Here is a 13,531-nt window from a genome sequence, read left to right on the forward strand (position 1 = left end):
GTGATACCTCATTCCTTCCACACCACTGGCTGGTGAGGAAAGGCGCTGTGGGAACTTAGCCGATTCACAAGCGAAGCTGAGTTGTCATGCCCCTCCTGGCCTCACTGTGGTGAAGCTGAAGTATGCTGTGCATCTGCTGAGGACTTGCATCGTGTGGAAAGTTCCACTGGTTTTTGGCAAACAGAAAAGTCTCACAGAAACCCATCAGATCTCTTGTAAACCCACGAGGTGCTTGGCTGGTGGGCACATCCTGTTGGCTTCACATCGACGGATATTTATTGAGAAAGCTTCTGGTTGTTAAGTGGATTTGCTGCCTTTAATGTTCCACCACTCCCTGAAGCAAAAGTCTTTACTTGGTTAAGAATATAGTTTGTAAATGTTTGATTTCTGTTTGTGCTGGTGCCTATTGCTTTGTGGTGAGGAGCTGTCTTCGAGCTTCAACAGCCCCTCCTCATCTGTGCTTTTCACTTAACTGGGCAGTTTTTTGTAATTGTTGGCACATCCAAAGTGTTTTGGTTTTAAAGGATGTTTGTTATTTTTAAAAACAAGTTTTAAAATCAGAAGCTTAGTGACAATGAATTTCTCCTGTAATTGATAGATTTTTATAACTTGCTTGGGTGCCCTCTGACTCCGTCAGGTTCCTATTGACCTTTGTCCCAGTGCCCTCTGACCCTGCTGCTCTGCAGCCTCGTTATGAGTCAGCCTGGATGTCTGGGATGACTGGTGACCCTCGCTTGTCCCTCCAAGTGCCTCTTCCTACTAAATGTGCCAAACTCAGCCTGTGACAACTTACTGGCCTTTTGGGAAAGTCAGTGACAGGCCGGGATACAAATATTGTCTATCAGAGTGACTACGCCTCACTCGCTGTCCACCAAACCAGTCAGAAATGCTCTCTGGAAAACTGATCACAACACTTAGCTCCAAACTGAATTAATCTTAGATTGCAGCTGAGGGTTAGTGAATCTATCAAGACAGGGCAGGTTGTTTTTGTTCCTGGATCACCTACAGACTGAGACCGTGTTCCTGCCTGTACGTCCCTCTCAACAGTCACTTACAGACCGAGACCGTGTTCCTGCCTGTACGTCCCTCCCAACAGTCACTTACAGACCGAGACCGTGTTCCTGCCTGTACGTCCCTCTCAACGGTCACTTACAGCCGAGACCGTGTTCCTGCCTGTACCTCCCTCCCAATGGTCACTTACAGACCAAGACCACGTCCCTCCTAACAGTCACCTAGAAACCAAGACCGTGTTCCTGCCTGTACGTCCCCCTCAACGGTCACTTACAGACCAAGACCATGTTCCTGCCTGTACCCCCCCCCCCAGTGGTCACCTATGGACCAAGACCGTCTCCCTGCCTGTACCCCGCTCCCAACAGTCACTTACAAACCGAGACCGTCTCCCTGCCTCTACCTCCCTCCCAATGGTCACCTATTGAGGGAGCTTCCAGTTTGTGCGTCCACTGGTGAACTTAACCAGTTAAGTAGTTACAGAGCAAAGGCCCAAAGAATGGTGGGATGGTAAAGCCTTGGAGGTTGTTCACTTCTTCAGGTTTGTGGTAGCTCACTGTGGGTAAAATTGACCAGTCCCAATGGCCACAGCTAGAATATGTGTCCACATCTGTAACCGCAGGCTTGGAAGCCCTTGGACCCATTAGCAGCGCATCCTCCCAGCCCGTGAGGTTCCAGAGAATCCTCTGTCTGTGAGGCTTAGAGATTTCTGCTGATTGGACCTGGAAGTCCTGGCCAGATCTCCCAGCCCACAGAGGTGCCGGGGGCAGGGGGTGAGCATGGTGCAAGAGGGAAAGGAACCACTGGAGGTTGGTCCCCTGCAGTCGAGGGTCAGTTAGGTTGCCTGCTGTACCGTGGTCTGACTGGCTACATCGTTCTCACAGCCCTGGAGTCCAACAGGTAGAGCCCATCTCCTGCGTGAGGGCACCCTCCTGAACCAGAGGCTGCTGAGGGTCAGGCACTGGGGTCAGGGAATGAAGTGGGTGGCTGCCACTGGCCCATCATCTCTGAAAAGCACAAATATCGAATTTGCAGGAGTATTTTTGCAACCTTTGCACTTTAGGCCAGAATCTGAGGTTCATGGGGAGGGGAGGGGAAGAGACTCAGAGGTTTATTAAATGCGGTAAATTTTGGATTTTTTTGTCTTGTCAATGTATCCTTTGCGGTTCAAGGTCTGGCTGCATCCTACTGTATTGAAGGTGATGGCAGCGACTTTATTTGACAGGTTTTCATTGAGATTTTCTGCCAGGTTTTTGAAAACTGGTTATTAATTCTTTAGTACAAGTTGAAGAGACAAAATTCCTTTTTTGTACAGATTGAAAACTCTAGATTTGGACAAGCTCATCATCACCTATCAGAGGTTTCCAATTTGGCCTCGGTTCTGGCAAATTGAATTCTCAGCACTGTTTTGGGCCCTGAGGCTGAACAGCAGACAGGCAGATATGGGCAGACGGCACTGGCCAGACAGCAGACCCTACAACTTAGCTAGTCTCACAGGAGACACCATCTGGCCAGGTAGACTATACACAACTGCCCCCCTCGGTCGCTGCATCAAACACTAACAGCCAGGTCTGGGGATCAGAGCGAAACGTGCATTGGAACGCTGATTATCGGCTGAGGCCGTCATTTGGTTCCGTCTGTCGGACCGGGGCACCATGTCTGTCGTTTTTTCTCATTGTGTAAAGATTCCAATATTTCATCCTTGTAGTCACTGCTGCAGTCTTCAATTAAAGGAATTCGGGGTCACTTTTGCACACTGCATTGTCATTTATTGCTGAAAACTGCCCCTTCGTCTTCACACACAAAATGCAGCAGTACAAGTGGTGAAATGAAAACCAAAATTGCTGGAGGCCCTCAGTAGGTTGGTCAGCAGCTGCAGGCCTCTTCCCATGGCTGGGAACCCCTGCAAATCCTCAGTAAACCCTCTTCCCACGGCCGGGAACCCCTGCAAATCCTCAGTAAACCCTCTTCCCACGGCCGGGAACCCCTGCAAATCCTCAGTAAACCCTCTTCCCACGGCCGGGAACCCCTGCAAATCCTCAGTAAACCCTCCCCCCACGGCCGGGAACCCCTGCAAATCCTCAGTAAACCCTCTTCCCACGGCCGGGATCCTCTGCAAATCCTCAGTAAACCCTCTTCCCACAGCCGGAAACTCCTGCAAATCCTCAGTAAACCCTCCCCCCACGGCCGGGAACCCCTGCAAATCCTCAGTAAACTCTCTGTCCGTGGCGGCCAGCTGTTCCATTCATACTCTGTGAGAGTGCCCAGTCCCAACCAGAGGTCACAAAGTGGTGAGACCAGAATCTCAACACGAGAAATTTCCTAGTCCGACCCCAGCTGATATATCTTTTCCTAAACCCACACCTCCACCCACTGGTCAATCATTCATTTGATCTTGAGACTACAGGGGGATCTCCTCCCCACCCACAGGTTTTATCCTTGACTCACCCTGTCCCCTTTATCCCTGCCGTACCCCAAACCATCCCCCTTCCCGCCTCCTCCACCATCCTCTTTCCACGGGTGTTGGGGGGAAGGATGGATGCTTGTTAGTGTGGGTGTGATGGGCCAAATGGCCTGTTTCTGTGCTGTACTCAAGCAAGGCTGAAGACCACGATCGCTCAGCACTATCAGCTATCAGGCACAACACCAACTGACCATACAGACATAACCTCTGACCTTGGGGGAAGGGATGGCACAGACTGGGTCAGTGCTGCAGCCTTGACCATTCCTTGAGGCACTGAGTGTCCCACAGGCATACTGTCGGTCACTGACCTCTCGTGGACAATGTGTCAGTCACTGACCACTCGTGGACAATGCTGTCCGTCACTGCCCTCCCTCGTGGACAATGCTGTCAGTCACTGCCCTCCCTCGTGGACAATGCTGTCAGTCACTGCCCTCCCTCGTGGACAATGCTGTCAGTCACTGCCCTCCCTCGTGGACAATGCTGTCAGTCACTGCCCTCCCTCGTGGACAATGCTGTCAGTCACTGCCCTCCCTCGTGGACAATGCTGTCAGTCACTGCCCTCCCTCGTGGACAATGCTGTCAGTCACTGCCCTCCCTCGTGGACAATGCTGTCAGTCACTGCCCTCCCTCGTGGACAATGCTGTCAGTCACTGACCCCTCTCGTGGACAATGTGTCCATCACTGCCCTCTCTCGTGGACAATGCTGTCGGTCACTGCCCTCTCTCGTGGACAATGCTGTCGGTCACTGCCCTCCCTCGTGGACAATGGTGTCAGTCACTGTTCTCCCTCGTGGACAATGCTGTTGGTCACTGCCCTCCCTCGTGGATAATGCTGTCTGTCACTGACCTCCCTCGTGGACAATGTGTCCGTCAGTGTTTGGCATGAGGGTCCGTGACCCACGACCTGTCTCACGGTCAAGCTGTCAGTCAGTGAGAGAGCTGAATGAGTCTCATTGAACAGCAAGTGAACACTGAACGGCTGGTGTCCAACTTTCCTGCAGAGACAGAGGAATAAATTGTGCAGACGCTGGAGTCTGTCAGCGTGGCAGGCAGCAGCTGTGGAGGGAGGAACAGGTTTGAGCATCCTGATCTAAATTGGGGCAAGTTTTCTATGTTTCTATGTTTCTAAAGGGAGGGTGGCTGTGAAGGGGCAGAGATGTTGAGGGAGAGGAACTGATTATTAATTTAATCGGTTCAGCACAACATTGTGGGCTGAAGGCCCAGTTCCTATGCCATACGATTGTATGAATGAGACAGGAGCAGACGGTGCTGCTGAGGGACAGGGGACGGCTCAGCCAAGCTGTAGGTAGGAAGAGAGTGCAGAGTGCTGGTGTTAGAGGAGACAGAATGGGAGACCCTCACAAGGGCACCTGTGGAGAATTGATTACTGGGTGGTGTGGGCACAAGCTGCAAAGACTGGGTATTTGATCCAAATCTGCGATTGGGTCTGGTGAAACGTCGGCTCTATATTCATTTGCTGCCTGACCTGCTGAGGTCCTGCAGCACTTTGTGTGTGTGGCTCTGCAGAACCTGGCATTCCTGATTGGATATGATGATGCCCAACGGGGTGGGTGGGGTGGGGTCAGGGCCGGCCTCTGTACAGCTGGACTTTCCCCACCCTGGCTAGCTGCCAGATGACACCAGACTCGAAGATGGCATCGTGCACGCCAGTGAAGTGGAAGGCTCCAGCCTGGCGATTCTTCTCCCAGTAGTGGTGCCAATTGCCCCGGGCGTCCATTCCGTAGCCAAACACCGAGAGCTGGAGGAGGTCACAGCAGTGTCACTGACCACAGTAGAATCCAGTGGGGAGGAGGCAAACACCCCCATGCTGAGGGGAACATGTCTGATCCTCAAAACCACAGACAAGGGGAGCGGTCACAGAGCTGAGGGGAGGGGTCACAGACTGAGGTGTGTGAAGGGAGAAAGGGGAGAGGGATCATCCCAACCCCCACCAACCAGCATGGCTTCTTCGCCACAGATGTCTCCCCCCACAGCCTTGGAGCCAGCACCTCGTGCCCTTGGGAGTCGAAGGATCAGGTGAGGCAGAACACATCTTCCCCCGCACAACAACCCTTGCCCACCACCCACCCCATTTCTGGCCTCTCCCTTGTTCTCCGCTTCTCCTCCTCCCCTCCCCCACCCTCTCCCTCCTCCCCTCCCTCCTCCCCTCACCCTCCTCCCCTCTGCCCCATTACCATAGGATCATAGCTGACATTGTCCCTCTTAACCCCATTCTGCTGCCTTCTCTCCGTAACCTTTGACACCCTAACTAACCAAGAAACTATTAACCTCTGCTTTGAATACACCCAATGACTTGGCCTCTACAACCACCTGTGGCAGTAAATTCCACAGATTCACCACCTTCTGGCTAAAGAAATTCCTTCTCATCTCTGTTCTAAATGGACATCCCTCTATTTGTGCCCTCTGGTTCAAGACTCACCCACTAGAGGAAACATCCACTCCACAAACACTATCGAGGCCTTTCAACATATGATAGGTTTCAATGAGATCCCTCCTCATTCTTCTAAATCAAGGGAGTACAGACCCAGAACCATCAAAAGTTCCTCATACATTAACCCCTTCATTCCTGAGATCATCCTCGTGAACCTCCTCTGGACTCTCTCCAGTGCCAGCATATCTGAGAAAAGATAAGGGGCCCAAAACTCTCAAAACTCCAAATGTGGCCTGACCAATGACTTATAAAGCCTCAGCGTTATATTCTACTGCTCTCGAAGTGAATACTAACATTGCACTTGTCTTCCTTACCACCAACTCAACCCGCAGGTTGAATTTTGAAATTTTCACAGTTTAGAAAATAGTGTATGCTTTTATTCCTTCTAACAAAGTACATGACCATACCGTTCCCTAAACAATATTCCATCTGCTGCTTCTTTGCCCAATTTCTCAAAGTGCTTCTTCAGATTCCGTTTCCTCAACACCTGCCCTTCCACCTATCTTTGTATCCTCCACAAACTTGGCCACAAAGCCATCAATTCCATCATTCAAATCATTGACATATAACGTAAAAAGAGTTGGTCCCAACATTGGCCCCAGTAGAACATCACTGGTCACTGGCAGCCAACCACATGATTATTCCCACTCTTTGCCTCCTGCCAATCAGCCAGCGCTCTATCCATGCTAGAATCTTTCCTGTAATACCATGGGCTCGTAACTTGTTAAGCTGTCTCATATATGTCAAATGCCTCCTGAAAATCCCAGTTCACAACATCAACCAATTCTCCTTTGTCTATCCTGCTTGTTGTATCTTCAAAGAATTCCAACAGATTTGTCAGGCAAGATTTCTCTTGAGGAAAGCATGCTGACTGTGGCCTATTTTGTAATCTGCCTCCAAGTACCCCGAAACCACATCCTTAACAATGGAATCCAACATCTTTCCAACCACTAAGTCAGGCTAACTAGCCTAAATATCCTTTCTCTGTCTCCCTCCCTTCATAAAGAGTAGAGTGACATTTGCAATTTCCCAGTTTTCCAGAACCATTCCAGAATCTAGTGATTCTTGAAAGATTATTATTAATGCTTCCACAGTCTCTTCAGCTACCTCTTTCAGAAGCCTGGGGTGCATTCCAATTGGTTCAGGTGACCTATCTATCTTCAGACCTTTCAGTGTCCCAAGCACCTTCTCTCTAGTAATAATATCTATATTCTCCTCTGCACCCTGACACACCCAATTTCTGACATACTTCTCGTGTCTTCCACAGTGAAGACTGACGCAAAATACTTGTTCTGTTTCTCCATATTTCCCATCCCCCTTCCCTTTTACTACCTCTCCAGCATCGTTTTCCAGTGATACAATATCTACTCTTACATCCCTTTTGCTCTTTACATATCTGAAAAATATCCAATTTTATATTATTGGCTAGCTAACCTTCACATTCCCATCAGTTCACTCAGTTTCCCATTGCCTTGCCAAATTTGTTTAAACCATCCCCGACAGCTCCAGACAACCTGCTCATAAGGTTATAGGTCCCCCTCTGGTTCAGGTGTAACCTGTCCCTTTTGTACAGGTCATGCCTTCCCCAGAGGAGATCCCAATGATCCAGAAATCTGAACCCCTGCCCCTGCACCCTGCACCACAGCCACGCAGTCAATAGTCAAGATAGTCTCTTTTTACCCTCACTAACACATGGCACAGGCAGCAAGCCAGAGATTACTACACATGAGATCCTACTTTGCAGCTTTCTACCAAACTCCCGATATAGTATTTCCTACCGATACCACATGTACCACAACCTTCACCCGACCCTTCAGAATGTTACCTGGTCACACAGGTGTAGGCCAAGGACGAGGGCGAGGAGACCGGTGGACGGGTAACGGCCGTGACCTTCCGTCCACAACTCATGCACATAGTGCAGGAAGCCAGGGTGCAGGATGGCAGCCTGAAGTCAGACAGAGGGGTCACTGGGGTTCGGATCAGTGGGTCCCGAGGATTAGAGGTCAGGAGATGCCTGCGTTTTGTGTACGGTCCCTGGCTGGGGGAGTCACTGTTGGGATGATGGGTGTTTGTGGTGAGAGTGGTGTTGATGGGGTTTGCGGACTGGGTGGTGTTGATAGGTTTGCGGTGAGGGTGGTGTTGACGGGTTTGTGGTGAGGGTGGTGTTGACGGGTTTGTGGTGAGGGTGGTGTTGACAGGTTTGTGGTGTGAGTGGTGTTGACGGGTTTGTGGTGAGGGTGGTGTTGACGGGTTTGCGGACTGGGTGGTGTTGACGGGTTTGTGGTGAGGGTGGTGTTGACGGGTTTGTGGTGTGAGTGGTGTTGACGGGTTTGTGGTGTGAGTGGTGTTGACTGGTTTGTGGTGAGGGTGGTGTTGACGGGTTTGCGGACTGGGTGGTGTTGACGGGTTTGCGGTGAGGGTGGTGTTGACGGGTTTGTGGTGTCAGTGGTGTTGGGTTTGTGGTGAGGGTGGTGTTGACGGGTTCGTGGTGTGAGTGGTGCTGACGGGTTTGTGGTGTTGACGGGTTTCTGGTGAGGGTGGTGTTGACGGGTTTGTGGTGTGAGTGGTGTTGACGGGTTTGCGGTGAGGGTGGTGTTGACAGGGTTTGCGGTGAGGGTGGTGTTGATGGGTTTGTGGTGTGAGTGGTGTTGACAGGGTTTGTGGTGAGGGTGGTGTTGACAGGGTTTGCGGTGAGGGTGGTGTTGACAGGTTTGTGGTGTGAGTGGTGTTGACGGGTTTGTGGTGAGGGTGGTGCTGAAAGGTTTATGGTGTGAGTGGTGTTGACGGGTTTGTGGTGAGGGTGGTGTTGACGGGTTTATGGTGTGAGTGGTGTTGACGGGTTTGTGGTGAGGGTGGTGTTGACGGATTTGTGGTGAGGGTGGTGTTGACGGGTTTGTGGTGTTGACGGGTTTGTGGTGTGAGTGGTGTTGACGGGTTTGTGGTGTTGACGGGTTTGTGGTGAGGGTGGTGTTGAAAGGTTTATGGTGTGAGTGGTGTTGACGGGTTTGTGGTGAGGGTGGTGTTGACGGGTTTGTGGTGTGAGTGGTGTTGACGGGTTCTGCAGTATGGGTGGAGTATGTATGGGGGACGGAGGTTAAGCACCCATCGAGCCTCACCTTGTTCCAATTGACATGGATGAGTTTCTGTGACCTGGAGGGGAAGGAGAGATTGTGTCACCTGGCGGGGTGGGGTGGGTGTTCAGGCCATCCGCCTCAACACAAACCAATTGCTCTCCCCTCCACCTCCCCCTCCCCATCCTACCCCCTCCCCATCCTACCCCCTCCCCCTCCTACCCCCTCCCCATCCTCCCCTCCCCATCCTCCCCTTCCCTCCCCTTCCCTCCTCCCTCCCCCTTCCCATCCTCCCCTTCCCTCACCCCTCCCCATCCTCCCCATCCTCAACCTCCCCATCCTCCCCTTCCTCATCCTCCCCTTCCTCATCCTCCCCTCCCCTTCCTCATCCTCCCCTCCCCTTCCTTATCCTCCCCTCCCCCTTCCTCATCCTCCCCTCCCCCTTCCTCCTCCCCATCCTCCCTACCCCTCCCCTCCCCATCTGCCCCCCATCCTTCCCCCTCCCTGTCCTCCCCTCCCTGTCCTCCCCTCCCTGTCCTCCCCTCCCCGTCCTCCCCTCCCCATCCTCCCCCTTCCTCCTCTCCATCCTCCCCCTTCCTCCTCTCCATCCTCCCCCTTCCTCCTCTCCATCCTCCCCCTTCCTCGTCTCCATCCTCCCCCTTCCTCCTCCCCATCTGCCCCCATCCTTCCCTCCCCTCCCCATCTGCCTCCCATCCTCCCCCTCCCCTTCTGCCCCCATCCTCCCTTCCACCTCCCCTCCCCCAATCCTCCCCCTGCTCTCCAGTGGGATCTCCCCACGTCACAGCCCCCCACAGTGAGACACAGCAGATACACACTGAGAGGTTCCCCACCACTGCCACCTACCATGGGGCATTCTCCAACCACTGGAGATCCTGAGGCTTAAATGGGACGAGCACCAGATGGACATGGGGCTCCAGGCTCCTTGCGCTCTCTGGGTACATCAGGTGATGGGTAGTTTTGCTGCCGACATCCGTCTCATATCCCTGAGTCTTGGCCTTGTTCATCCTTGGGAGAGGAGTTGGGGTTGAGGAGAATGAAGCACATTTGGTCGATTATGAGATGTGGCAGGTATACCTGCGGCCGATTGGGCAGAGAGCTCCATTTCTTTGGCAGAAGGGCTTTGGAGTATGCATCTCCTGTCTCACAAGCCCACTTCATGCCTCCCACACTGTACCGTGGCGAACCCCCCCGTCACCACACACTGACCCTCCCCCCTTCACCACCCACACTGACCCTCCCCCCGTCACCACCCACACTGACCATCCCCCCGTCACCACACACACTGACACTCCCCACATCAACACCCACACTGACACTCCCCCCGTCACCACACACTGACCCTCCCCCCGTCACCACACACTGACACTCACCCTGTCACCACACACACTGACACTCCCCCCGTCACCACACACTGACACTCACCCTGTCACCACCCACACTGACCCTCCCCCCGTCACCACCCACACTGACCATCCCCCCCCGTCACCACACACTGACGCTCCCCACGTCACCACCCACACTGACCCTCCCCCCGTCACCACCCACACTGACCCTCCCCCCGTCACCACACACTGACCCTCCCCCCGTCACCACACACTGACCCTCCCCCCATCACCACCCACACTGACACTGCCCCCCAGTCACCACCCACACTGACCCTCCCCCCGTCAACACACACACTGACACTGCCCCCCGTCACCACCCACACTGACCCTCCCCCCTGTCACCACCCACACTGACACTCCCCCCGTCACCACACACTGACACTCTCCCGTCACCACCCACACTGACCCTCCCCCCGTCACCACACACACTGACCCTCCCCCCGTCACCACACACTGACCCTCCCCCCGTCACCACACACACTGACCCTCCCCCCGTCACCACACACTGACCCTCCCCCCGTCACCACACACACTGACCCTCCCCCCGTCACCACACACACTGACCCTCCCCCCGTCACCACACACTGACCCTCCCCCCGTCACCACACACTGCCCCTCCCCGTCACCACCCACACTGACCCTCCCCCGTCACCACACACTGACCCTCCCCCGTCACCACCCACACTGACCCTCCCCCCGTCACCACACACACTGACACTCCCCCCCGTCACCACCCACACTGACACTCCCCCTGTCACCACCCACACTGACCCTCCCCCGTCACCACCCACACTGACCCTCCCCCCGTCACCACACACACTGACCCTCCCCCCGTCACCACACACTGACCCTCCCCCCGTCACCACACACTGCCCCTCCCCGTCACCACCCACACTGACACTCCCCGTCACCACACACACTGACACTCCCCCCGGTCACCACCCACACTGACACTCCCCCCGTCACCACCAACACTGACCCTCCCCCGTCACCACCCACACTGACCCTCCCCCCGTCACCACACACACTGACCCTCCCCCCGTCACCACACACTGACCCTCCCCCGTCACCACACACTGCCCCTCCCCGTCACCACCCACACTGACCCTCCCCCGTCACCACACACTGACCCTCCCCCCGTCAGCACACACTGATCCTCCCCCCATCACCCCCCACACTGACACTCACCCCTCACCACCCACACTGAACCTCCCTACGTCACCACCCGCACTGACACCCCCCCCGTCACCACACACTGACCCTCCCCGTCACCACACACTAACTCTCGCCACATCACCACCCACACTGACTCTCCCCCGTCACCACCCACACTGACCCTCCCCCCGTCACCACACACTGACCCTCCCCCCGTCACCACACACTGACCCTCCGCCCGTCACCACACACACTGACACTCCCCCCGTCACCACACACACTGACCCTCCCCCCGTCAGCACACACTGATCCTCCCCCCATCACCCCCCACACTGACACTCACCCCTCACCACCCACACTGACCCTCCCTACGTCACCACCCGCACTGACACCCCCCCCGTCACCACACACTGACCCTCCCCGTCACCACACACTAACTCTCGCCACATCACCACCCACACTGACTCTCCCCCGTCACCACACACTGACCCTCCGCCCGTCACCACACACACTGACCCTCCGCCCGTCACCACACACACTGACACTCCCCCCGTCACCACACACACTGACACCCCCTACATCACCACCCACACTGACCATCCCCCCCGTCACCACACACACTGACACTCCCCACATCAACACCCACACTGACACTCCCCCCGTCACCACACACTGACCCTCCCCCCGTCACCACACACTGACACTCACCGTCACCACACACACTGACACTCCCCCCGTCACCACACACTGACGCTCCCCACGTCACCACCCACACTGACCCTCCCCCCGTCACCACCCACACTGACCCTCCCCCCGTCACCACACACTGACCCTCCCCCCGTCACCACACACTGACCCTCCCCCCATCACCACCCACACTGACACTGCCCCCCAGTCACCACCCACACTGACCCTCCCCCCGTCAACACACACACTGACACTGCCCCCCGTCACCACCCACACTGACCCTCCCCCCTGTCACCACCCACACTGACACTCCCCCCGTCACCACACACTGACACTCTCCCGTCACCACCCACACTGACCCTCCCCCCGTCACCACACACACTGACCCTCCCCCCGTCACCACACACTGACCCTCCCCCCGTCACCACACACACTGACCCTCCCCCCGTCACCACACACACTGACCCTCCCCCCGTCACCACACACTGACCCTCCCCCCGTCACCACACACTGCCCCTCCCCGTCACCACCCACACTGACCCTCCCCCGTCACCACACACTGACCCTCCCCCCGTCACCACCCACACTGACCCTCCCCCCGTCACCGCACACACTGACCCTCCCCCGTCACCGCACACACTGACCCCCCCGTCACCACACACTGACACTCACCCCTCACCACCCACACTGACCCTCCCCCCGTCACCACACACTGACCCTCCCGTCACCACACACTGACCCTCCCGTCACCACACACTGACCCTCCCCGTCACCACACACTGACCCTCCCCCCGTCACCACCCACACTGACACTCCCCGTCACCACACACACTGACACTCTCCCCCGTCACCACCCACACTGACACTCCCCCTGTCACCACCCACACTGACCCTCCCCCGTCACCACCCACACTGACCCTCCCCCCGTCACCACACACACTGACCCTCCCCCCGTCACCACACACTGACCCTCCCCCCGTCACCACACACTGCCCCTCCCCGTCACCACCCACACTGACACTCCCCCCAGTCACCACCCACACTGACACTCCCCCCGTCACCACCAACACTGACCCTCCCCCGTCACCACCCACACTGACCCTCCCCCGTCACCACACACACTGACCCTCCCCCCGTCACCACACACTGACCCTCCCCCGTCACCACACACTGCCCCTCCCCGTCACCACCCACACTGACCCTCCCCCGTCACCACACACTGACCCTCCCGTCAGCACACACTGATCCTCCCCCCATCACCCCCCACACTGACACTCACCCCTCACCAC

At 55.7% G+C, this 13,531-nt stretch overlaps 1 protein-coding gene across 2 annotated transcripts in view; it reads right to left on the reverse strand.

The window, feature by feature from the left end:
- Positions 1-2,733: 2,733 nt before the first annotated feature.
- The window catches only part of LOC140193188 (CMP-N-acetylneuraminate-beta-galactosamide-alpha-2,3-sialyltransferase 1-like), a 52,740-nt gene continuing 41,942 nt past the window's right edge, over positions 2,734-13,531 (reverse strand). Inside the window, exons 4-7 of one of the 2 annotated variants that reach the window (XM_072250596.1) lie at positions 9,859-10,020; positions 9,040-9,073; positions 7,749-7,868; positions 2,734-5,230 (exon numbers count right to left, since the gene is read on the reverse strand). In XM_072250596.1, coding sequence (XP_072106697.1) covers positions 5,054-5,230; positions 7,749-7,868; positions 9,040-9,073; positions 9,859-10,020 — 493 coding nt within the window. In that variant the 3' untranslated portion in view covers positions 2,734-5,053. The remainder of the gene's footprint in view (positions 5,231-7,748; positions 7,869-9,039; positions 9,074-9,858; positions 10,021-13,531) is intronic. The other variant, XM_072250598.1, reaches the window with a different exon arrangement.

This window comes from Mobula birostris, unplaced genomic scaffold, assembly GCF_030028105.1.
Source record: "Mobula birostris isolate sMobBir1 unplaced genomic scaffold, sMobBir1.hap1 scaffold_421, whole genome shotgun sequence".
Classification (NCBI taxonomy): Eukaryota; Metazoa; Chordata; class Chondrichthyes; order Myliobatiformes; family Myliobatidae; genus Mobula; species Mobula birostris.